We start from the raw sequence: 27821 nt of genomic DNA on the forward strand, positions 1-27821 counted from the left end.
TTGATGAGTTTTGTGTATGACTCTAGACTATATACTATCTCATTTTTAAAATATGATAATTAATGAGGAACGAATGGAATAATAATTTTATAATATGTTCTTTGATCCTATCTTATTTATTTACGTCATCAATTATCAAACTAGTCTTGGAGACTTGAACTATTAATGTTTGCGTTTATTTACATCATAGACCCTATAATAGAAAAAAGGGAGGCCTCTAGGCAAATTTAGGTCGAAACTTTTTATTTTAGACGGGGCAAATTTAGGATAAGTTTTAGGTGTTCATAATTTTTAATGCTAAAAAAAATTAACAATTAAAGTTAACTTATGCTTTATTTACTTTAATTAATATACAAATATTTATATTTAGTATATGAAGAAATCCCAAAAATTAATTGAACATCCATACACAACATATTTTCACTATTTATTTTAGATATGTGAATTGTTGTTTAGCACATGTCTATGATCAAATTTTTTTTGATAATTTTTCTAAAATATATAAATATTAATCAATTATATGTATATTTAAATGATGATGTGTTAATAAACAATGGTATAACCACATTTCTTTGAAGTAATACCCTCAACTTTCAAAAATCCTTCAAATATATCTTTACAACTTTATATTGAGCCAAATAATCTAATGAAAAATACTTAATGAACGTGCTAAATTTGGAATTTATTTTTATATTGAACATGGTGAACGTGAGCTTTTAGCTCCATCCGTGTTAATAAATTATACTTAAATTTAAAAAAAGAAATTATGATTTTTAAAGATGTTTGGAACAAGACGAAATATGTTCGAGATAAATAACCAACTGACTATGCCTTCGTTGCTTTGTACATGTACTAGTCCCTAACTATGGATGTTTGAGTTTAAAATTGTTTAGAATTTAGACTTATATATATAAAGTAAAAAGAAGAAAAAGATTTTTATTGCAAATTTAGCATATGACCCGTAAATTTTGATTTGTACTAAACATGGACATCCCCAAACTCTTTGTGTGGATTTTGGAATCTTTTAGGGTCATCCAATTAGATGGGAATATTGTTTTTGTTGATAAGACTCTACTAAATTAGGTAAATTGCTAGTATGTTTGCCAACTTTACTTTCGTCACCAACCTACAAATATTCTATCAACAAAAATGTAATATGTAATTCTATTATCCAATTTGGAGTTTTATTTGTTCAAAAAAGAAATCACTATTGTTGATATACTAGCAAATTAAATTGAAAGAAAGAAAAATAAATAAACTATTCTTCAATTCACAATAAACCAAGCCAAGTCCATTTGACATATAATATATATATAAAAAAAAATAGAAAATATATATATATATATATCTCATCATTCACACGAAACTTCAATTAGTATTTGACTTTTGAAATGGACACCTTTGGATTAGGCTACAACTTATTTTTTGGAGGATTAAATTATAGAAAGCTCGAAATTAATCCGAATGGCTGAAAATTAAAATCGAACCGAATTGAGTTTTTAATAAACGGTTGATTTCGATTTTATTTATTTATCAATTGCACGCACCGTTACTATTCTTAGCTTAACTTGAGCTGATAATTACTATCGCTAGTAGCTAGACATGGCCGTGGCGGATTAGGTTCTTAAATTTATGAAATCGAATTTGAATTGTAAATTTTTTTAAAAAGGAAGGTTTTGGTTTGGTGCTGAATCGATTCTAGATAGTTTAGATTCCATTCCAATTCACTTTATAAAAATAATAAAATCAAAATAAAACAGTAAAAATTCGATTCCGATTCGCATTGACCGATTCAATTCAATTCCGAACCGGATCGTTCGTGGCCATGTATCTCACGAGTCGTGAGCGGTGGCGTGTATCAACTTTTATACGAAAAGAAAGAAACAAAAAAATATCGACTACTGCCTTGACCACTAATCACAAAGTAATTACAAAACCATTAAACCTCCATTTTCCCTTAATTTACGCCATTTCAAATTTAACAATAATAGTGATAAGACTATATTATTAAATAAATATAAATAAATGGTAAAATTAATAAGTTGGTCCTCATGTTTGATTTTTAAGATTATACTGTCCCTCATATTTTATTTTGAATTTTTAGCCCCAATGTTTAATATTTCATCCGAGTACTTACTCCTCATGACTACCGTGTCACGGCTGATTTGGTCCACTTAAATGATACGTGTCATGATTTTATTGATTATATTGGACGCATATAAATTTTTACGGACGTTAAATGTAAGGGACTGAATACGAGGATGACATATCAAATTTTGGAACTAAAAATCTGTGATGAAACATTAGGAGCAGTATAGCCGTAAAAGCCAAACATAAAGGATCAACCGTTTAATTTTGCCATAAATAACAAAAAATAAACTTGTTACAGTACAGTGTGTGGTCACTATGGAGTAACAAAAATAAAATAACTAGAGAGAGAAAGAAAAGAGAGAGAGAGAAAAATGGAGAAGAAGAAAACTACAAAAGAGTTTTAGAGAAGAGACTAAAAGAAATGAAGATGACGATTGATGAAGTTAGTGTGAGAGAGAGAAAATGATTTTCATAGCTTGATTGAAGAAGAAATCTAAGTCAAAAGAAGATAAAGTTTAAACAAAAGAAATTAATCGTTTGTTGTTGTTGTTGTACTGATTACGACTTGTTTGTTTGGAAAAATTTTGTGCGGTTTGTGTTGAACTCGGATGAAACTAATTCTGATCGTTAGTGACGATCGGAGATGCTCGTCGTCGTTATCGGCGCTGCCAGTGGCGGAAATAGGAGGTGGAGGAGGAATTTGTAGAAGTCGTGCTTCCGCGGTGGTGGCGGTTGAGAGTAGTAGAGGAGGTGGAAGACGATGAAGAAAGGAAAAAGAACTTTAAGGATAATTTCGTCTTGTATTAAGACTGTATCGACAAACGCCAGCACCGTCGCGTCCACCGTACGATCCGCCGGTGCCTCTGTAGCTGCTTCGGTTTCAACTTCATCTGAGGATCACAAAGATCAGGTGAATATTTGTTTCTTATTATGTGCTTTTGGCTTGTTTATGAGTTGAGAAGTTGCTATTTTTGCTGTTTAGTTCTTCATTGAGTTGTTTGAGTTTGTGAATTTGAAGATTGATAGGCATGCAAAAGAACAGTTGAGGTTGTGGCTACTCCGTTTTGAGATTGAATTTTTTAGAACAGTTTTGCATCTGTAAAAGTAGATGCTTAGCTGAAGGATTATGGAATAGTCTTTGCTCCTTCTGGTATGTGAGTTTAACATTGGTTTTTGCAGTCTGTAATTAGCCTATCTCGCGCCTAACTTGAAGCTTTTGTAATCTCTTAGTTGGGTTCAATTAGAGTGGAAGTTACTGTGATCAGATAATTGTAGGTCACCAGTCATTTTGGTACCGACTATCTTTCTCCACTTAGTACATATGGTCTTTTTTGGTGCTATTGAACTTGTTTATTTCTGCTATTGACATTGTTATGTGCCATATTTTAAATGTTGAAAGTTGCAGTTTCTCTGTAAACATGTTCACCAACAGTTTAGCTTGCCGTCAAAAGAAGAGGTCTAGTTACTAGAATTAAGGGAGTTGACAAGCTGACAAGTCAATGAGCAGTTTTGTTTATAAACTGATGTATAGAATACAATGAATGCAAAAATGTTGCAAGAATGTGTAGTTATGCTACCATATCAATTCTCGTGACGATTCAAGAATTGTCGTCTTATGAGCAATCCTCTTCGTGATTGCCATTTTTTCTTTTATATAAAATATATTCCCAGTAATTACATATAACATGTTGACACTTGACAAGCTGATAAGTCGATTTGCATTTCTGTTTATCGACCACGTGAGCACGTGTAGAATAGAATGAAAGCAAAAATTCTTCAAGAGTGTGTGGTTTTGTTACCATGTCAATTCGCGTGACAGTTCCAGAATTGTCGTCTTGTGCACAATTCTCGCCAACGATTTAGCTCTTTCTTTCTGGTACAAAAAATTCCAAATAATACCTACACTATCTTATTGTAATCTGCCTGTGTGCCTTTAATGTGGACATAGTAATTGCTAATTGATTTCCTTTCAATGTTTTCCATTTCTGCTAAAATTGAGAATCTGTATGAGCTACATTGCGTGATTCCTTGCTTCTTTTAATTCACATGTTTCCATTTTTTGTTTGACAACACTGACTGGAATCTACTTTAAACCTTTTGTTGAACAGGTAACCTGGGCTGGCTTTGATAGGTTGGAACTTGGTCAACCTGGCTTAAAAAACGTTCTCTTACTCGGTTATCAGAATGGATTTCAAGTCCTTGATGTGGACGATGCATCTAATTTTAGCGAACTGGTTTCGAGGCGCGATGGCCCTGTTTCATTCTTACAGATGCAGCCTTATCCCGCAAAGTCAAGTGGCCCTGAAGGATTTAGAAAATCACATCCCTTACTTCTGGTTGTTGGAGGGGATGGCGCCAACAATTTAAGTCAAGGTCAGAGCCATAGTCAATTGGGTAGGACTCCCAAGGATGGTTCTACAGACTCTCAGTCTGGAAACTGTGTCAGCTCTCCTACTGGTGTCCAGTTCTATTCCCTCCAGTCACAATCTTATGTACATGTTCTGAGATTCAGGTCGTCAGTGTGTATGGTTCGATGCAGTTCTCAGATTGTTGCTGTTGGTCTTGCAACACAAGTGAGTACTAGGCTATGAGCATGTTTTAGAGTTTTAAGTTGGAAATTGTTGTTATCATGGAGGCTACCAATCTGCATCTCCAAGAAGACGAATTTTGAGCTAGTATTTTCTCTTGTCCATTTTTTGTTAATTCCTTGTGTCGAGCTCTGTAATCATAATGTACTAGATCAACTTCATAGACTAATGCATCTCATCTTTGCTGTTTTCTAAAGGAGTGGTAATTTTTGGGCAGGTATACTGCTTCGATGCACTCACACTTGAGAATAAATTTAGTGTTCTCACTTATCCCATGCCCCAGCTAGCAAACACGGTTAATGCTGGTTATGGCCCGATGGCTGTGGGTCCAAGGTGGCTTGCTTATGCTTCCAATAGTCCGCTTATGTCAAACACTGGCCGCCTAAGCCCACAAAACCTGACACCATCTCCAGGTGTTAGTCCATCAACTTCACCTGGTGGCAATAGCTTGGTTGCTCGTTATGCCATGGAGTCTGGGAAACAATTGGCCACTGGATTAATGAACCTGGGAGACATGGGATACAAAACTCTGTCCAAATACTGTCAAGAATTCCTTCCTGATGGTTCTAGTTCCCCAGTGTCACCAAATTCTGCTTGGAAAGTTGGTCGGCTCGCCGGACCAGATGGGGACAATGCTGGCATGGTTAGTTCCATTTTGATTCTGGAAAACCTTACTTATTTAAAGTTTAAACATCTCCAACTTATTCTTTAATTCAGGATGTTTTTCCTGAATGGTATTTGTTTGCCATGTGTGGAGTTGATTCTAAATGATGTTAAAAATGTTACCCACAGAAGCTATATTTATGGGTCAATTAGCAATGTAATGTTAAACCAACAAGGTACCTAATTATGTTCTTCTGTTTACTATGTTCTGGAAAAACAAATGGATCGTTGATGCTGCAAATCGTATGGAAGTAAAAACCTTTGAAGTGGTGAACTAAATCTGATCCGTTTCTTCAGTCTGTTTTAAGAGGTTCTATAACAATGTATATATGTGGGCCTGTGGCTACTCTGTCCACCTAAATCTTTTCTTTCCCTTTCTGCCAAAACAAATGGATCATTGATGTTTCAAATTGAGCGGAAGTGTAAACCTAGACACAATGAAATTTTTTTATTTGGTACTCTTTTAGTGGGTTTCAGAAGTTTTATAAAAGGTAGTATATGATTTCTCTGATACAATAGAAGCTAGCTGGCTATTATTCCGTGCTCGTTGATTCATATTGCTAAAGAATGCTGATTGCAGGTTATCGTCAAAGATTTTGTTACCCGAGAAGTGATATCTCAATTCAAAGCTCACACCAGTCCCATATCTGCGCTATGTTTTGACCCCAGCGGGACCCTTTTGGTTACTGCTTCAGTGTATGGAAATAACATAAATGTCTTCCGGATTATGCCAACTTATACACGCCGTGGATCAGGCACTTTACGCTACAATTGTAGCTCTTCACATGTGCATCTTTACAAGCTGCATCGTGGAATAACATCAGCTGTTAGTATACGAACTATCTATTCGAAAACATTCACGCTTTCCTTTTACTTTTTTGTCTGCCCTACATCTATACATTTTATTTTGTTTCTATTTGACAGATGATCAAGGACATTTGCTTCAGTCACTATAGTCAATGGATTGCAATTGTTTCATCGAACGAAACTTGTCATGTTTTCGTGCTATCCCCTTTTGGTGGTGATGCTGGATTCCAATCTCTAAGTTCTCATACGGAGGAACCTTCGCTTTTTCCACTTTTGTCTCGACCTTGGTGGTCGGCATCTCCAGGCTTTATCAATCAGCAGTCATTTCCACCACCTCATCCCATTTCCCTTTCTGTAGTGAGCAGAATAAAGTACAGTAGTTTCAATTGGCTTTATCCAATCGGAAACGCTGCTGCTTCTGCTGCAGGAAAGGTTTTCGTCCCATCTGGCGCTGTTGCTGCTGTTTTCCATAATTCTACCTCTCAAACTCCTCAGTCCATCAACATGAGAGCCAATCAACCCCTTGAACATCTGCTAGTTTATACTCCATCAGGCCATGTGGTTCAACACCAGCTCGTGCCGTCATTCGGGATCGACTCAAATAGTTTCGGTACAACTATAAATTCATCTTCCGCTGCACAGATACAGGATGATGACTTAAAGTTGAGAGTTGAACCTGTTAAATGGTGGGATGTATGTAGAAGGACGGAATGGCCTGAGAAAGAGGAATGTAATTTTCATATCACATCTGACAAATTGGATACTGCTGAAGTAAGCGAGAGTATACTGGATCCTGACGTCACTGACGGTGGTGTTAAAGAGGCTGTGGAAACTGATTTTATAAAAGCTCATGAAAAGCCCCACCTGTATCTTTCGAATGCGGAGGTGCAAGTAAGCTCTGGAATGTTGCGGATATGGCAAAAATCTAAGGTATAATTTTTTTTCTTCTGTTATGTTACAGTTCATGAACCAAAAAATATTTTGGTTGCTCTTGTGATTCATTGTCCCTTTTTTCATAGATGTGTTTCTTTACATTGGATTCGCCAAACGTCTATAGCGGTGATGGAGGAGAGTCTGAGATTGAAAAGCTCGCTGCCAACGAGGTTGAAATCAAGCGGAAGGAACTTTTACCAGTGTTTGACCATTTTCATAGCATCAAATCAGGCTGGAGCGACAGGTGATCTAGGGTTGAATGCTTTTTCTATTTTGTTCCGTTTTCTCTATACATTTTATTACAAAAGTTTATGGATTTGAAACCGTTGAAGTTTTAGTTGTGGATGCTCGGAAATTTTGGTATTTTATTGGAGATTGTTGACACCTTCTCCTTTTAACTTCATATCAATTACTATAGTATAATTTTTATTTATTTATTTGGGTTCTATACTTGGTTCTTTCATGTAGAAAGTTCACTGAGGAAAAGTACTCTTCTTTGGCACCTCATCAATCTGAAGACAACAACATACAAGAGACCGTCATGTGTCACTCAAAGCCTGCATCACTTAGCTCCACCGAAAGTTCTGAAGCTGGTAATGCTACGCCTTCATTAGCAAGTATTTACTCTCCGTGATTAGTGAAATTTCAAAATTGGTCCTTTACTTTTAAGACCTGGAATTTGCCAATGTTGGGAGTTTGAAAAGTAAAGGACCACTTTTTAGATTTTGTAAAAACACATGCTCTAAACTTTTATATTATTCCCAAAATAGAACTTGGCCTTTATTGTCGGTCTGGATTTTCATCAGGTTCATCAAGGAGAACAGAGAATGTGCTTGATTTGGATCAACTTAGTAACGAAAAGTCTTATGTACCGAATTACCCTTCTCTTAATATGCTCTACTTAGACAAACAAGAGACAATGGTTCAGCCATCAAAGTTAGATAGCATACCTGTATCAGGAAATAACTTGCCTTCTTCAAATGGAATAATTCCAGATGGACAAATACTTCACCCCGTGCAAGGTTCAGCAAATTTTAAGCTCTGTTTGGAGGATGGATATTATAAGGCAATACAAGATAATGATGATGATGGATGCCAAGACAACAACGTAACTGAAGCTGCAAATAACGATGATGGAGAGAATTATGATATGCTTGGAGGCATGTTTGAGTTTTCTGAAGAAGGTAAATCAAATCCTTCTCGCCAATAAATAATTTTCTTCGTGATCGTTTTTCTTTGTTCAACATTGAGATGTTTCTGTTGTGCAGGCTGATCTACATATGATAATATTTCGGAGTGTTTCCGAAAAAAGAAAAAAAGTAGCTGTTTGGTGAAAGTTGTTCTAGTTTGTGAATAAGTTTTCGAATGTCGTTGGCAAATGAAGTTTGAAGTATTGCCATTGCCGTATTATGTACCATTCTCATCCATCCCCTTACCAAAAACTTCATCTTTCCGTCGTTTATATTCATGGAAAGATTTCTAGTTTGGGATGGGTTCGTTCTTTCTTTTGTTATTTGTTCCTATCTGTACAGCTTGCTTAACTGTGAACTAGTTCATTTTAAGCTTTTGTAACATTCATTTGCCTAAAATAGAACAAACATTAAAATGCATAATTTTTTAATTTTTTTTTTTTCAGATATTGTGCGCATTTAAGTTTCTATGTCAACTGAGAAATAAAAACTACTCAAATGTAGTAGTCTATATTTTAATTTTCACCCAAGGAAAAATAATCATTAGACTTTCATAATCTTGATAAATGTCGACATATATTCATGTGTTGTGTATATGGTATGAAAATGTGTCGAAAAAATTGATGATGAATTTGACGAAATTCGATTTATGACTTTCTCGTCATTTTGATAAAAAAAATATTCAAATTTATTTTTCGTAGAAAATATATACAAACTTATAAAATTTAATTTTAACATGAATTAAAAATTAATTATTTAATTTTTATATTGTTGATGGATAAAATAAAAATAATATTTTTTATTTTTATTAAAATATATATTTTTTATTGACATATAAAATTGGATATAATGAGTATAATGAGACAGATACATGCAAATTTGCTAAAAAAAATTATTTTTTAATTTTTCGAAAATAACTTATAAAATAAAAAACTCATCCCTAAACATTAGATTGGATAATTAGCCCAACACCTTATGATTGGCAAAAATAAATTACTATTTACATACAAATTTCTTAAAAGTTAGTATTCTTTTTATATAAAATTAAATGTTAATATAAATATAATTTTTTATTTTAAATTGGATGAAAATTTTGATAAATTTAAGAAATATTATTTATGTATTTTCATTAAATTCTCACTAATTTCATCATCTTCACTTTCATGTCCTTCATGCACTTTCCCTCATCAATTTTATCATTTTCATCCATATATTTTTTATGAGAATTTTTTAATCCATACAATCGTAATTATGTTGAAAAATAAACTTATAAATATATTTTTAATTTGTGTGAAATTTTTTAGATTAACGAAAATATAATATGATTTTTTTATTTTTTTATTGGATAAGTACATTATCGTTCTTACTTAAAGAAAAGCTTTTTGCTATATTTGAAAAAACCAGCAAATAGTCACGTGGGGCCCATTCCGAAAACATCAACGACCGTTCATTAAATAAAATGGTCAATATTCATATTACCATATTTAAATATTTTTACGCATTAAATTATTATTCATGGTCAGAATTTACTCTGAAAAAAAACCTTTACCACCAATCAAAACAATCACTGTCATATTATATATACAAGTTATTGCAAGACAAGACTGGACTGGATGTTTTTCTTTACCAATCGAATTGTAAGCAAGCAGCCATGGATGTTGTAGCTCAGTTGCAGAGTCAATATATTGATTTCTCTGCTTCTCTCCATCGTGAGGTCAGTCTAAAACTTCATAACCCTTTTGGTTTTGTATGATTTTTTTGCAAAATTTATAACTTTTGAATGTGTAATTGAATTATGTAAAGCTATAAGCTTTTTTCTTTAAATTTTGTTCATCTGATTTGGAATTTGATAAAGTTTTGATTTTTATTTGCTTTTTGGATTGTTGGAACGTTTTGTAATGATGGGTTGTTATTGGATAACCCTTTTGATTTTATATGATATGATTTGTTGCAAAATTTATAATTTTTTGAATGTGTTATTGAATTCTCCTAACAAAAAAATGATTTTTTTTTTTTGTTGAATTATGTAAAGCTATAAGCTTTTTTCTTAAAATTTTGTTCAGCTGATTTAGGATTTGATAAGGAGATGCCTATCCATGGATAAAGTTTCGATTTTTATTTGCTTTTTGGATTGTTGGAAGGTTTTGTAATGATGGGTTGTTGTTGTTTTAGGGATTTTTGAATGTGTAATTGAATTCTCCTAGCAATTTTTTGTAGAATTATGTAAAGCTACAAGCTTTTTTGTTTAAATTTTGTTCAGCTGATTTGGGGTTTGATATAGAGCTGTCTTTCCATAGATAAAGTTTCGATTTTTATTTGCGTTTTGGATTGTTGGAAGATTTTGCAATGATGGGTTGTTGATGTTATTGCATTTGTGTTTGTGCGTGTGAAGGGATTTTTGGATGATCAGTTTAGACAACTTCAAAAGCTTCAAGATGAGAGCAGCCCTGATTTTGTGATTGAAGTCGTGACTCTCTTCTTTCAAGACTCTGAGAAGCTTATCAACCAGATGGCTGTAGCTTTGTAAGTGTTGATCTAATTGAATTTTGGTTTAAACAAAAATAAATTATTTTTAATTGGATTTTCATTTGTTTAGAGAATCTCCAGATAATGTGGATTTCAAAGTAATAGACTCCCATGTTCATCAATTGAAGGGTAGCAGTTCCAGGTATATATCTTCTCATTTTCGTCTCGAAAGTTTTCATTTTTGTAAGTTATGTCGCATTGATATTATTACAGCTTCATATTCAATATATCTTGCTCTTAAGTCCTGGTTAAATTTTTTTTATCTTTTTGGCTATCAGTGTAGGTGCTGTGAGAGTAAAAAATGTGTGTGTTAAATTCCGAGCTTGTTGCGAGGATCAGAATCGTGCTGGGTACGTTTCTTTTTACATAGTTATTTTGCCTCTTTTCACTTTAGTGATTGCTGTTTTGTAAGAACTGGATACACAATGCGAATGTCTTGGTGTATTATGATTTCTACTTCGATGCATTTCCACAATAAGTTTTCTGAAGGCTTGTGAAATTCTGCATGTTCGTCTGGTGTTTGGATTCCAGAGCATTGTAGTGTTTTAGTTTATTCTCTAAACTCTGTGTAAGCAAAGCAAAATATATTTTCATAAATAGGCCCATTTCGCGGCGATGTTCCGAAAACTATGTTATATAGTGTGAAGATCATGCTTACCAACTTGTTTAGTTTCATTCATATATAACATTGCTGGAGAGAACTGGGAGTTCCACTGTAATATATGATTGGCTTGCTTTATACTTTTGCAGGTGTGTGCACTGTCTACAAGAAGTGAACAATGAATGTGCTGTATTGAGAAGCAAGCTCCATGATTTATTCAAGGTAAGCCGACAGACTATCGGTTGGTGTAATCCTAAATATTCACAATTTTGTCAAAAAGTTGTGTGTTCGTTACCCTCAAATGTGGGCCTTTTACTAAAAAACACACATTTGAGGGTTTCTGGAGCAAGACGAAGACACGGAACGAACACACTATTCTTCCGTCAGCCTCACCATTAGTTACTTTTTTTTCTCAATTTTTCTAAGGATACAAATACAAAATCATGTGAGCTTGATCTAATTTTTATCCATGTTTGGTCTTTGCAGCTGGAACGTCAGATCGTCGGAGCCGGTGGATCAATTCCTGTAATTGATTAGTTACTGCATAGCTTCAGGGAAATGTATACAGAATTACAGACTGAATAATGCATGTTATCAACTTAGACAAACTTTTTTCTTTGTAGTTCTGAGATTTTCCTAGATTTTTTACACAACAGTGCATTGCAAATGGTGTTTGTACAAAAATTGAAATATTAGTCAGCAGGATTGAGTGAATTGCAAAAATATAGACAGGGACAATTTCTATGCACTGCTTAATTTTCATTCATTATCTTTCCTCCGCCTTCGAATAAATTACGTTTTGTCTTTTTAATTTATTTATAAATTAGTATATATAGTTATAATAATGACTAGATAGATCTACCTTTTAAATGAATCTATTAGATCAAAATAATATCTATTCAAATAGATTAAAACATTTAAAACGACATCAATTTAAATATTGATGTACTATCTTATTTGTTTGTTGCCTGTTTGTGTGAGATCATTCAAGAAGTCAAAGCCATGCACTGTGTCTTGATTGGGAAGAGCTTATTCTGGAAAATGGATTTGGTCAAAGTTTAATCAAAAGGATGACATTTTTCTGACAAGGCCATAAGCCCATGACACAATAGCTTGGATAAATTTTTGTGACTTGTTGTATTGTGGTCCTGAACTGAAACAATGCTAAATCCAGTTGTAGTTTGGTCCAAACAACACCTAAAAACTTTACCATTAAATTTGATTATTATTATTACCAGTAACTAATTTGATTTACCATTAAATTTATGATCGTTGATTTTTTAGGTGACTTTCATATTGGAACAAATTAGAGCAAGAAAGACTATTTTACAATTTTTATGACACATAACTTATTTGTCAATGATGTGTCGAACTTTTCATTGGGTGGGTGGGTGTCACCTTGGAGATGGACTTAGTGCCTAAACCATTGAGCGAAGAAGGGCTTGGAAGATTTCTGCTTAATTCGCTTAGACAAAACATAACAATTTAGTATTACATCTGTCTCAAAATAGATGATGTTTTATAATTTTAAGTTCATTCGTATACATATATATCTAGTCAATAATATTATGAGACGGAGGGGAGTAATATTTTACGTTAAACATGATCGACATATTTACAAAACACGTCCTCCATAGTCCATCCCAGAATTTTTTTTGTATAAAAGTCTCGTCTTCGCAGCAAGTGACATGAGACGCTATGGAGCCATAGACAAACAAATGAAACAATACACGAAAAAGTTTGATCTATGACAGGAGCATCGTTGTATTGGCATCTTCACAATAATAAATCCTCTGATGTAGAAAAAAAAAAAAAAAAAAAGAACAAATTCTAGTTTTTATCTCGACTTGGTTCATTTCTAACCTATTGCTACGTGCACCTTAGAATTCACACACAACAATCTCTTATGGGAAATCCAAAAATTCTTCCTAATCCAAACTACTTACAACTTTCTGAGAATTTTATTTTTTTTAAATTCAACAATCCAACACAATTTTAAAAATTACGTCCCTAGAAAGTCGACCGCATGGGTAAGAGTCCATTTAGACAACCATCAAGCCAACGCATCCTCGTTAACTTTCTGAGAAATTACTTGTATAGGAGATGGTAATTAAGTAATTAATAGTAGTACGTACTTCATAAATTTGAGAAATTACTTGTCCAGGGGAGATGGTAATTGTGAATTTAAGTTTTGTTGGTTGAATTTAAGGCTTCATGTTCGTGTTTCAGTGCTTCGTTTAATTCTGCTTACAGTATTTATATATGTTTTCCAAACTAGGAATTAATTTATTATGTGCTCTAATAAGTATACATACTACATATAGAATTAAGAAAATGGGGAAATATAGATAAAAAAAAGTGAATAAATTATAGACCGAACTACATTTGCCTAATAAAAAGCAATCAAGTCCCTCGATCATATCCTCAAAAAAAAAAAAAAAAGTCCCTCGATCATTTTTTACGCAATCTTCCTCTTTATAATTTATAAAAAGCTGTTTTTTCATGATTTGAATCTATAACTTTCAAATTATAGAGTAGCAATATTAATCGATTACTTCAAGACTCACCTTCTCGATCATTTTTATGTATGACAAAAGAAAATGATACTGTATTAGATATAGATATGATATATTCCCATTTGACGTAGTCTTGCTCAGCAAGAAAGCTTTCTGAAAGCTTGTAAATGTTGATTTCTGGGAATAACATTTGACTAAATATATATGTATGTATCTCTTTGTTCTTCTGACACTCACTTTGACTTTTCCTTGTTTATTTCCTCTACAGTACTCGATAGGGACGGCCACACCTATTTTCTTCGTTTGCAGTGCAATTCCTAGTTTATTACAAGAACGTACTTGTTACTTTTGACGCAAGTTTTCTTCATATTCAGCAACAGTACAATTTTTACAAGAACGTACTTGTTCCTTTGAGGAAAAAAATGACAAGGATATATATGTATATATTATATAAGGGGTACTCTTTTCCAATCCATACGTCGGTAGAGAGTCGGACCCATCAATCTCATGACCGTTCTTTTTTGGAATCGAACTCATAACCTCACGATAGAGGAAACGTTTAACCATTAGGCTACGTCTTGGTCGGCAATCGGCATCATAATAATAAGGATTTTTGAAACAATAAGTTTTGTTCGTACTGTATTACTACAATTAATATCACTCATGCTTGAGATGTTGTTAAACCTCTTATTTTTATCTTCTTTCCCAATTGATCCGACTTGTGATGAAATGAATCCCATTTGATCCGGAGTATCCCAACGCATAAGGATATAAAAAATCATAAAATCATTGATAAGGATATTTAAAACAAGAACTTAAAACCCTAAGGACTAAATCACCAAAATTTATTGATATAGGATAGAAGGGAAAAAAAACAAACATCAAAGCAACAGCTGGCAGCCTTTAACTCCTCCGTGTTGCACTTCGAACAACTAAAAAACACTTACGTGGCAACTCTCAACTGTTCAGTGACAGTAATTAGTCACGTGATCCGAACACGAAATTGCTGACCTGTCATCCACGTAGGATCAGACAACCGTTTGGGCCGAATCAATTCCCAATACATAAAACAAAAAAATAAAAAATTACTAATAAAAAATTCCTTCAACGAACGACTCTATCATGTCTGTGTGAAATGACGAAATTATCCCTGAATTGATTAGATTATAATTTTTTGAAGACTATTTTAGTCATTTTGCATTCATGTCTGGTTTTTATTTCCTCTTGGCTTAGAAGCCATTTCTGTGTAAAAAAGAAGAAGATTGTCAAACAAGATCTCTGTTTTGCTTTCTTACCAAGCCAAAGAAAAAATAAAAATAAAATCTTTTTTCTTTCTTTTTCTTAATTTAAATTCTTTTATTTTATTAATTTTTTGTTGGTTGATGCAGATAGTTTCGAGCTATTAAAAGCTTTCACGTCATTTTCCACGAGAAAAATCGGTTCTCTGTCACGGAAAAGCTCACTTCCACTACTATATAAAAGCTTCATCAATGGCGGTTCAAAAGGATAAATCAATCATGGGTTCATCTTATATTTGGGTGTTTCTTCTATTACAATGTAAATTCATCTTTCTCGTATCGGCGATTTTAGACCCAGTTGATTTCTTAGCACTTCAATCGATTCGGAAGTCATTAGACGATATGCCGGGATCGAATTTCTTGACTTCGTGGGATTTTACTTCCGATCCATGTAACTTCGCCGGAGTTTACTGCGACGGGAACAAGGTCATCGCTTTAAATCTCGGCGACCCACGTGCTGGTGCTCCGGGTCTTTCGGGTCGACTTGACCCGGCTATCGGTAAACTCTCTGCATTGGCTGAACTCAGTGTCGTTCCGGGTCGGATCATGGGTCGTTTACCCGGAACATTGTCTAATTTGAAGAACCTCCGGTTTCTGGCTATTAGCCGGAATTTCATCTCCGGCGACATTCCGGCTTCTTTGGGTGATCTCCGGAATTTGAAAACACTCGACCTCAGTTACAATCAGTTAACCGGTTCGATTCCGAATTCGGTCGGTTCATTGCCAGCTCTAACCATTTTCATCCTCTGTCATAACAAACTTTCCGGCTCGGTTCCTAATTTCTCTTCCCGATCATTAACCCGGCTCGACCTCAAACACAATGATCTTTCCGGTTCGATCTCTCCGGTATCTCTCCCTCCATCGATTCAATACCTATCCCTCTCCTGGAACCGACTCACCGGTCCAGTAGACCGACTCTTAATCCGGCTGAACCAATTAAACTACCTAGACTTGAGTTTAAACCAGTTTAACGGCTACATTCCGCCTCGGCTCTTCACATTCCCAATCTCAAATCTTCAATTACAAAGAAACCAATTCTGTGGTCCGGTTCAATTAGTCAATCAGGTAACGATTCCGACCGTCGATTTGAGTTATAATCGGTTATGGGGTCAGGTATCGCCGTTATTCTCGACGGTTCAGAATTTGTACTTGAACAATAATCGGTTTTCCGGTCGAGTACCGGCTAGTTTAGTGGACCGATTATTGGGAGGGAATATTCAGATATTGTATTTACAGCATAATTACTTGACTGGGATTGAGATTAATCCAACGGCTGAGATTCCTTTGAGAAGTTCGTTGTGTCTACAGTATAATTGTATGGTCCCGCCCGTAGAGACTCCTTGCCCGTTGAAGGCTGGGACGCAAAAGACAAGGCCTGCCACTCAGTGTAACGAGTATAGAGGATGAATTTTGGGAAATTATTCAACTTGTTTAGGGGCATTTTGGGAAGACATAATGATACGCTAAATATAGATTATTTGTCTTAATTACATATAGATTATTTTATTTTTGTTACTGTTACTTACTTATTGATTAATTTTTGTGGTAATTGTGGTTAAAAAGTAAAAGATAAATAAGAAAATGACTGTTGATAGTTATAATTGTGTTATATTTATTTTCCGACTTCTTATAACTTTAGTGTTGTTCATTACGTGCTTGGAGCGTATAGTTGTCAAATCGCGATATGTATCATTTATCGGGAATTATTTTATCGTATTGTGTGTCATGTATCATATTGCGAGGTACGTAGATAATATACTAAATACTTTAATTGAATTCCTTCAACATTTATCTACAGAAAAAGAAAGGGATGGTTGAAGAGACAATTGAAAGTTCAATTTAAGATTTCATGTCATTTAGTTATTATTAAAAAGTTTTAATTTGTAAATTGAATTGGTTCAATCAAAAATCAATTCAAATTTAGTTAAAATTGTTGTTCATATGATATATTCGATATATTGTTACATATTTCTAAAACAATATTTTGTGTTGATACGTATATTTTTTCATAATATCGTATACATATCGGGCGATACAAACGATATCTACAACTATGTTTTGTCGATAAAATAAATATTTTATTTTGAAGGTTTAGATTATGTAAAATGTAATTTTTACCATTTTAATATGTAAAGTTCCATATTATCTATATACACAAAGGTAGCTGACGTCGAACTCAAGTAATTTATGAATGAAATCTTGGACAATATATATATATATATATATATTCAACCATACCCTTATTCAAAGGGTGTTTGTGATAAATAATGATGTAGACAAGAAGAAAGAAAAATAAATAAATAAATAATCGTAATTTAATTATTAAACTAAACGTCGCTAACAAAATCTTTTATAGGCAAATTTGTGGTAGAGATTCAGAGAACAGTGTTTGTCTCTTTATCGACTATGTTTCACAAAATTTAATGTCTCATCACATTGTTACAACTAAAACATTGATAGTTTGTTGCTTGTCTTTATCACTAGCTCACCAGTATTTCAACTAATATAGATGAAAATGTGTCATGATTCAGTCTGGTCTCAATTAGTTCGGATTTTAATTAGTTTTGATCGATTTCATTTGAGTAGAAATTTAGTAGTTTGGTAAATTTTTCGCTTAAAAGGAATTCGACAATCGCCAAATTGTCGTGTAACAAATATCATTTTAATCAAAGTCGTTTTGAACCATTTTGTCCAAAACGATTTTGTTTTATCATTGAAAAATATTTTTATCTAAAAATTCATAATCCTATGTCCAATACTTGCTATCCAAATAGTTGATAGGATTGATTTTGCGAATCACGGTCGAATTCGGTACCTATCATGTCCCCTGATCCCACTCCAAATCCGACCTATCAATACTACGATCCAAATGAACCTATAATATGAATTAATAATTTGCTTTATTCAAAATTCTTTTTAATTTGTTTTCGTTTCAAAATCATGAGAGAGATCCTAGGTAACGAAATATTGAAATTGTAACGTTAAAGCACCTCCACCTTCTCATATTATTATGACCTTTTTTTTCTTTTTGATAAATATAGGAATATTATTAATTAAGTTTATTTGCGATCGATACGAAATGTGTCAGTTAGAGACAATCATCGGATGAAAATCTAGTCCTCCAAACTAGCTATGGTCCGAAGTACGAAAATCGTGATAATGTCGATAACATCGTCCACAATTCGACTACCGGGACGAATTACACGAGAGATTGTTCAAATAATAAAATAATGCCGTTAAGTATCACACAAGCTCGAGCATTAATGTCTAAAACCAAAGCAGGAAAAGAGTTCATACTACTCCTTCCATCTTTTAATATATGATTTTTAAATTTTTTAGATACATTCAAGAAGAGATGTACAATTTCACCGATATTGACTAAATACATCTCATTTTAAATATAAGAATAAAAGTAAAAATATATGTATTAACTGACGGAGAGAATATATTATTATGACTAACTAATTATATCTCTCTTGAATTTTGGCTTCTAGTATTTGGAGATTTGCTTTGTGAATAATTTTAAGTTCCCATTATATTTGCTTTGGTATAAAGGAGAAGCAAGCAACAAGAGGGGCTCTCAAATGATCAAAATTATGGACCTTAGCTTTTCACAGCTTTACATTTGCACGGGTCTTCTGTGCGTGAGTAAATGAAGCGAGAAAAAGAACTTTGTATGATTGGAGAGCCAGCTATATGATGACTTATTTATAGTAATAAAGTGATCAACCAAACATTTCATCACGCACTCGTAACTTTTTCTTTCGGATCGATAAATTTGAAGTAAGGTTTGTTAATTTGTTGCATGTTATCGGCCGTCCCATAGATCCGATATCTATCTATATGAAAAAAAAATCACAAAAGCAATAACTATTGTACTACTTAAAGAGAAGGGAATGACAAAAAAATATAGATATCTTTATATGTATTCGTAGGAATTCGACCTCACGACCTGTGACTAAGAGTATATACATTCTACCATCGGTGATGGCTAATCACTTAAGTATTTTACCTACTATTCGGCATGATTTTCATCATTTCCGCAGGTATATTTTATATTCCCCCAAGCAATTAAAGAACATCAAAATAAGCAACTACTATATTAAATAACAATAACATCATTGATTCAATAGGGTTTGGTGAATTGTAGATATTAATTATAACATTGGTGATCATTAAAACAAAAGCATACTATACAATTTATAGGTTGATGAGCAAATTAAAGCAAGGATATTGATTATTGTGCATTGAATTGAGAGGGAGACTCTTGTATGTATGTGTTTGTTCTTAAAGTATATATGGACATGTGAAACAAAATGAGATTAAGTGGGTGAAGATATTATAAAGACATGCACATGGAGATGGGAAATTACTTGCAATTTTATTTATTAGGTTTAGAGAATTTCTAGCATCATTTAGTTCTAATCTAACTTTTATTGCACTTCTAATCCAATTAAGAAATGATTTTCTAATATTCGGAAACATGTATTTTGACTCATTAGTTAGTTCATTTCGTGTAATAAAAATTGTGAATATAAAAGAAATGATCAGTTGATTGAAATAATGAATTGTATGCCTTATTAATTACCTGATTAGATCACATATTTTCGCATTGTTAATAGAGTGAGTAAATGGAAGACGTGACTGAAAAAAGAATAATTAAAAATATACAATTAATTTCATAAAATGATATTTAAAGTAGATCGATGGATCAAAATAAATTTTATTATTCGATACTTAAAATGAAACGAATGGAGTATTTTCTTAATAAAATATCGGATTTTTTTGTAATCATTATCTTTATGGAGATAGAATTTAATGTAGATTATATTTTTTGAGTATGTTTTGGAGAATGCTTGAAATTTATGTAGGGTTCTTTAGGTTAGCTTACTTCTTGTCTGGTTAGTTAGGGAGTTTTTAAAGTTGGCAATCACCTGCAAAAGAGGGGGAAAAGGGCTAAACATTAAACACATACACATGAATTAGATGACCACTTTTGAATTAGATGACCACTTTTGAGCTTCTTTGACAGAGGTGGGTCAAAGTATAAATCTAATTTTCTATTTTAAAGGACTATTCCTTGCGTATGGCATAAGCTGCTAATTTAAAAGAAATTAATTATGCCCTAATTAACAATGGATTTGCTTTTCCTCTTCTTAATTGGTAAGATATGGAATCTTAGTGAACATAATCAGACAAGATTTTGAGGCTAATTTGAATATTATATGATCAAAGTGAACTTTGAATTGAGGATTTTAAGTAAAAATATGCCATATTCTAATGAAATGGGTATTGTCTTTTACTTTGTCTAGGAATAATTAAGAAAATAATTTGAAGTACCCCCAAACTTGCAGGGTATATTGGGTCCTCATTACATACTTGATGTTCCCATATCATTTACTTCTAATGCAAACCAATTGATTATTAGCTTATTACTACCTCCGTTTCATAGTATTTGATATTTTGGTTAATGACATGTTGTAATTAATCAAGAGCGTTGAAGAGATTTTTTCTGAAAAAATATCTCTTAAACTTTCTCAAATTGAGCAAAACATAACGCAATACCGAAAAAAATATTTTCTTTCATAGAAATACCTTCATTATATCTAATTAACTAGATACTGCTATTTGAATCCAAAACATCAACTAGTGTGAAAACGAGGAAATATTGTATTTGCACTTTAGCAGGGTTCATCTTAAATCTCATAAAAAAAGTAGGGTTCATTCTTAAATCTTAAGAACATTCCTTTTGGTTTTGCTAAGCAAAGGCCAAAGGGACCTACAATTTTATTGTTCACTGAAATTATGATCCCGTGTTTGCGTAGCTTACTGGGTTCTTTCATAATGAGAACCTAATTTGTTTGCAAACTTTAAATTTAACATAGTTTTAAGTTATCATTTCCTTGATTTCATAAGTGAACATTTCATGTAAAATCATACTACATCCGTCTCAAAATACATAATGTTTTAAGACATAATGTTTTAATTAATATGACATTAATATGGTGTAATAATGAGTATATTTTTGTCAAAAAAATTGTTGTTTAAGATTTTTCAAATTGAGCAAAATATCATGCATAGCCTAAAAAATATTTTATTTCACAAACATATCATCATTATATCTACTTAATTACATTATGTCACATTAATCAAAACATCACGTATTTTAAGACGCAAGGAACAACTCATAAGAATTTCTTACATAGAAACTTGTTATCCCTTCATCATTTAACAAACTAGAATCAACAATTCTGCTTCTTATAAAATCATCAAGACTCATGTGTGTTCATTATGGATCTAGAACATGTTTCGTCAACCTCAAAAACGTGTTTTTTTGGCATTTTTAGTAAAAATACCCTTTTAGAGGATGTCCGGAGCATGTTGTTTGGAATAAATAAGAATCTTATAGAGAATAGAGAGACTTTTTCAATTTGTTTCAATTACAATTCAATTGCAAATTTATTGTCAAATCAACATCCGACACATGGCGTTTTATTAACGAATAGTTTTTGACACATGTATATAAGAACTTTGAGTTTAATTAGGTTTCAAGTTACAATTTTAAGTTAATGATATTATTTTTTTTCCTTTTCAAATTACGAAATCAAAATACAATAAAAACATAATGATTCCTAATAAAATTCTACCAATTACTTTTTCTTAATATAATAATTTTATTCCTAATCAATTTTCTATCTATTATTTTAAAAAAATCCTAATAAAATTATAACACACAATATTTTTTTCTATTTTTTATTAAATAATTTTTCCTAATAAAAATTCATTATATTCTTTTTTCCTATTTCTAAATTAAAATAGGCACATCTTTTTTTCCTATCCAAGCGGGCATATTGTTAGAAAAATTATTCCTAATCAAATAATAATATATAATATTTTTTAAATTTTTTTATTAAACTATATTTCTCATTTAGAACTTTAAGTTTAATTAGGTTTCAAATTACACTGGTAAGTCTATGATTTTTCATATTCTAATTAGGAAATCAAACACAATAAAAATATATTTCTAATAAAATTATATACACCATATTTTTTTCTAATTTTTTTATTTAACAATATTTTCTAATTAAAATTCATAATATTACTTTTTTTATTCCTAATTAAAACGGACACATTTTATTTTTTTACCTATTCAAACGGACATATTGCTAAAAAAAATTATTCCTAATCAAATTAAAATATATATTATTTTTTTAATTTTTTGTAATATATATTTAATTATTTATTTTTAAAGGTACAGACTTTCCATCCAACGGACGGGGACACATGTATTTAAGAACTTTGAGATTAATTAAAAATCAAGTTATAATTTTAAATCAATCATATTATCATTTTTTCCTTTTCTAATTAGGAAAATCAAAATACCATAAAAACGTAATGATTCATAATAAAATTCTACCAATTATTTTTTTCTTAATATAATAAATTTTATTCCTAATCAATTTTCATCTATTATTTTAAAAAATATTTCAAATAAAATTCATATTATTTTTTCCTATTCCTAATTAAAACGAGTACATCTACCATTTTTCTATTCAAACGGGCATATTATGAAAAAAAAATCATTCCTAATTAAATTATAATATATATTATTTTTGTTTAAATTTATTATTCCTCATAAAAACCCGTTATATATTTTTCATTCTTAATTAAAACGGGCACATATTATTTTTCAAACAATAGGAATAACTAAATTGATTAGATGAAATTATAAATTTTTATTATGAAATCTTGATACATAACTCTTACCTTTTATTATGTTTATTATTTTTGAAAAAAATAAATTTTAAATTTAATAGAATTGTATATTTTGAAATCAAATCAAAATAACTATAATTGTTGTAAAGTTAAAAAAAAAAATGATAGATTTAATAATTTTTAATATAAATAATTATTATATAATTTTTTATATAAATATATTTTTTAATTTTTAAAAGGTCCACTGACTAGTATACTCCAAACGCCAAACACGAATACACCATAGTTGTTTGTCTTTAGTGAGGAGAAAAGGGAAATAACATTCTATTAATCAAACTTCAAAATGATCTATGAAGAACCAAAAGTAGCTCAAGTCTGATTCTGAATGGACTAATTTTCGATTCTGAATCAAAACCTGTGTAGATCGATTCAAATGCCAGTAGTTACAAACTTGAAAGGTGATGAATTAATGAACAATTGTTCACAATAATGTGTACATATCAGTATATCTCACAACCTTTCAGCTTTATTTATGCATAGCTGAAATATTTTTTTCCTGAAACTGAACACTTACTAAAGATTATTTACATTGAGAAACTAAAATCGATATTACAACAGTTGTTACCATGAAATTCTTTTTCAAAGAAAGTGTCTTCTTCTGATTCTCTTCTTTATAGCAGGTGTAGGTGATTCGCCATTGCCAGGAAACTCCCATCTGACAACATCACCATCCCAGGAAGAGCTGACCAGTATTGGGAGGTTCGGGTGCCAACTACAGTCCCTTACAGGAGCATTATGGTGTTTCAGTACTGCAACTTGGGCTCCGGTCACCTGAGATGAATTTTGAGGAAAATGCAGAATAATAGTTAAGGTTGAACTCATTTTTATTTAGGGTACAGTACATTCTCAAAAGAAAAATGATGGCATCAGCAAGAACATGATGGTCAACTAACAGTCAACCAATTTCACCCATCACAATGACACTCTCTAGCTTAACGCTTCTTACACAGAATGACAAAAGAAAAAAGGGGCAAAAAGATTGGATAATGTACCACATCATATACGTAAACGCAAGAATCATGAGATCCAGTGTAGATGTATTTCTGTCCAGTGCTGAAAAAAGGGTTCAAGAAAATGGATAAAGTTGGATTAGAAATCCTAAGAAGGCACTTAAACAAAATCTTGACAGGGAAAAAGGAAGTTACCTATAAGATGGAGAAAAGTAGCATCGGATGAGAGTACGCAAGACCGAGTGACCTCTATATGTAGACACTGATTGATCATACGGATGCTTTAGATCACTCATCTGGGGAGGGAAGTCCATCCATCTATAATCCCATTCATAGTTCCTGTATACTACATTGCTGAAATGACAAGAAAATATTTTAAAAAATTAGCTTAGAAGGATATTAAAATCAACAATACCGTATAGAAAACCACAATTCACTTTTGAAGCTAACTAAACTATTTTCTGTCATTGGACATGACTCGAATTGAGGATTTAAATATGTGGGGATAGCAAGATACATACCAGTGAGTATTTGAGGACATTTTCCTAATGTCCCAAAGTTTGATAGTCTGATCTTTCCCATTTGAGATGAAATAACGTCCATCTCCGCGGCTATCGATGAACGTTATTCCTTCTAAATGGCCCATCAGGACACCAGCTGGCTTCCCTTTTGCACTGAAGCAACGTCTATCCCATACCTACAAAAAACTAACATGTTATACCAAGAAAAAAAGAAGAAAAGTTAAAGCACATGAATTCCACGTCTTTCGATAGAATTCTTTTTTTTTTTTTTTTTTATTTCAATAACATGTAGGCAGAAGATAAATTGTGGTTAACTAAAATGCAACTTGCCTTGCACAGATTATTCATCACCGCCAGAATATATAAGATGGCTGCTTTCATCAGCAAAACATACAGTGTTGACATCCGCCTGCAGCATAGAAACAAATCTTAGATGATAATAAATATTTCCACAGAATCTACAACATGATTGCAAAATAAATAGGGAATTTGCGTAAACCAGACAAGTCTGCTAGCCATGGCTCAAAGGCTAGCAACCATACATGTAATACACCATTTACTTAAGAGAGAGTCGAGATTCACGAAAAAAGAAAGGAAAGCATGAAATATTCATCCCACATTAAACAAAGCTAGAGTAGTACGAGAAACTGTGCAATTGAATAGCAATCTAATATCACCTTGTGAGCTGGAATTTTAAGGGAAGGTTTAAGCGCCTCAAGATCATAAACATATATAGACTCATTGCTAGTTCCAGCAACAGCTCCCGCGAATCAGATGAAAATTTTAAAGAGAAGATTCCAAATGAATATCCCCACCGCTATCACCTTCAGAAAAGTCCAAACCTTCATGGATCTCCTGCAAAAAATTTTATGATTCAAAGTGAGGGAAAGAAAAAGTAATAATTTTAGAAAGAGAATTGAAAGAGTTCGCCAAGTGTAAATGTAAATTTCATGGCCACGGTCCATTTTCTCTAAAAACAAAAGCTTACTGAAACTAAATTCTGTGTTCAGTAGTTTAAGATGATGCAGAAAATTTCAACTACGAAGAAGAATAATCCCTACCGTAACATTTTCAACAGATTCTGTTGTCGAGGATCCTACATCAACAATTTGGACAACAGGTGACATACTAGCGTAAACCTGCAAAAACAATGCATAGTGATAATAAAGTGTTAGATATTACATAGGAGCTAAATCACCTTGAGCTCATAATAAAAACCAATTAAATTTCCAATGAATAATTTCCTCATACGTGAACTTACAAGACATCGCTGATTAGGGGAAAGGCATGTATCAGTGACTGTCCACCGCATACTTCTAGCTAAGATGTTCTTCTGAACTTTCCATCCTTTATCCACATTGTATACTCTGATGTGGCTTCCCTGAAAAAGAATTCATAGAAAATTCAAACCTATTGCAAATATCACGTTTTTTTTTTTATTTATTCCTAGAACTACACGAGTAACTGAACCAGAAAAGCAACTACAACATTTTTTGTGCAATCTAAAGTCATTTCAATCAGAGGGCCCAAGGCGAGCAGTTAAGCACAGTGTACCTGAAACCCAGCAAACTAGTAAAGAACCATCAGCTGAAAACTGAGAAACATAAGTTCGACTAATCATTTGGTCAACAAGCCAAGGACCATTAACCGGCAAATATCTGCTTAACATATGACAACGATCGGCAGATGAAAATCTCCCCTTCCCTGACAAATTGGCTTCACGACCTGCCAACATCTTGACTGTGGAAACAGGCAACTTCCCACTTCCAGGTACAACTCCACTAAAATGATGGTGAGGATTGGACCTCACCTTCGTGAGCTGAGCGATTTCGTGGTCCAATGATTTCATTGATTTTGTGGAGGTATGAGTGTTACCAAGTTCATTGATCGTTTGGCAAGCATCAAAATAGTCGGATTCTAAATCCAATCTGCTCATAGAGTATCCCATTTCTTCAATCGAATGCCCAATGCCAGACAAAAACATTTTACTTCCAAAAACCTCTTAACAGAGTGTTAGAGATATCTGCAATGGCAATAGAGATATCAGCAAAAAACAACAGTAAGCAGCCATTAGAGAAAAAGTGAGCATTCCGTTGAAAACTCATTATTAATCAACCAATTAACCAAGTAACTAATATGTTGATGATGCAAGTGAACATGAAAATATCGAAACTAAACAATCAAAGTGACAGAAAAATCTTGTACAAGCAAACAGTAGCTGCTGATGAAATGAACCTATATTCATACTCCCTCCGTCATTCAATACATGTTTTTTAAGAAATTGACACACAAAACAAGGCCCCGAGATAAATACAACATATTTTGATCTAAATGAAAGGTCTAAAAGAACGACAGAGGGAATATAACTCAGTTTCATTAACCAAAACAAACAGAACCCAAAAACACAATGCTTAAATGGGTACCAAAACATATAATCAATTGGGGGAAAATGAAGTACCCAAATTCCTAAACTTGAAGAACTTCGTAACCCAATAATAAAGCCATGAGCTTTGAAGTTAAAAAAATTGAAAACAGAGAGAAAAGCACGAACCTTTGAGCGAGTTAGAGTTGAGTTGAGGACGATGATGGGTCTATGAAAATGAGTAATCGACTTTAGCTCAACCAAAGAGTTGGCGGTGGGTCTTTTGTATGTTTCTTATATACGTGTAATCTCATCATTGAACCATGGGAGGACCATAAAAAAATATACATTTTTTTATATTAAATTAGTTTTTTCTTAACAAATATGTAATACTCCTTCCTTCCGTAAAAATAGATGACGTTTTTGAATATTTTTATTTTTAAATAAATGAAATTTTTAAAATATTAATATATTTTTTATTTTCAAACTTTTCATTTAATTTTTTCACAAATAATTAATAATTTAATTAAAAAAATAAAATTAAAAATAATTTATGTATGAATTGAAAATTAACATGCATAAAAAATCTCAAAATATCATCTATTTAAATATTAAATAATAATATTTTAATTTCAAAAAATATTATAATATTATTTTTGTCTCTAATTAAATGTATTTTTATTTTTATACTCTCTCCATTCTATATTAATTGTGTATTTTGATTTTAAAATTTTACGTATCCAGAGGGAGTGGGTTTTGGACAAGACGACGTGGGTCTTTACGTGTTAGTTATGTAGGTGTTTTTATGAAAATTACAAATGGAAATTTAAATGTAATCACATTCCTCGTCATCATTCCACCTGGCAACCAAGTAACAGTTTAATTGCAACAAATAACGGCGTTGCTCAACTAAACGTCTTCAGTTATCTTCTTCAGAAACACATCACCTCCACCCACCAAATCTCGCCGCCGCTGCTTCAGACCACAGATCGCGACCTT

General features: G+C 32.4%; 3 protein-coding genes and 1 pseudogene across 3 annotated transcripts; 3 read left to right on the top strand and 1 right to left on the bottom strand.

The window, feature by feature from the left end:
- Nucleotides 1-2875: 2875 nt before the first annotated feature.
- On the top strand, nt 2876-8355 carry LOC139885171 (autophagy-related protein 18g). Its single transcript, XM_071869116.1, has 9 exons — nt 2876-3001; nt 4200-4664; nt 4897-5322; nt 5923-6168; nt 6267-7079; nt 7169-7326; nt 7551-7675; nt 7889-8266; nt 8351-8355. Exons 2-9 carry the CDS (start codon nt 4362-4364, stop codon nt 8353-8355), a joined length of 2454 nt encoding a protein of 817 aa, XP_071725217.1. The 5' UTR covers nt 2876-3001; nt 4200-4361.
- Nucleotides 8356-9920: 1565 nt separating this feature from the next.
- Nucleotides 9921-11936, top strand: LOC139885180 (histidine-containing phosphotransfer protein 5). Its single transcript, XM_071869121.1, has 6 exons — nt 9921-9986; nt 10665-10795; nt 10869-10940; nt 11077-11148; nt 11549-11621; nt 11886-11936. The coding sequence occupies exons 1-6, from the start codon at nt 9924-9926 to the stop codon at nt 11934-11936; spliced, it is 462 nt and encodes a 153-aa protein (XP_071725222.1). The 5' UTR covers nt 9921-9923.
- Nucleotides 11937-15432: 3496 nt separating this feature from the next.
- LOC139885169 (uncharacterized) lies at nt 15433-16620 on the top strand. Its single transcript, XM_071869113.1, has one exon. The coding sequence runs from the start codon at nt 15433-15435 to the stop codon at nt 16618-16620; it is 1188 nt and encodes a 395-aa protein (XP_071725214.1).
- A 6948-nt stretch (nt 16621-23568) lies between these two features.
- LOC139885172 (LEC14B protein-like) lies at nt 23569-26408 on the bottom strand (annotated as a pseudogene).
- Between the last annotated feature and the right edge of the window lie 1413 nt (nt 26409-27821).

This window comes from Rutidosis leptorrhynchoides, unplaced genomic scaffold (assembly GCF_046630445.1).
Source record: "Rutidosis leptorrhynchoides isolate AG116_Rl617_1_P2 unplaced genomic scaffold, CSIRO_AGI_Rlap_v1 contig85, whole genome shotgun sequence".
Classification (NCBI taxonomy): domain Eukaryota; kingdom Viridiplantae; phylum Streptophyta; class Magnoliopsida; order Asterales; family Asteraceae; genus Rutidosis; species Rutidosis leptorrhynchoides.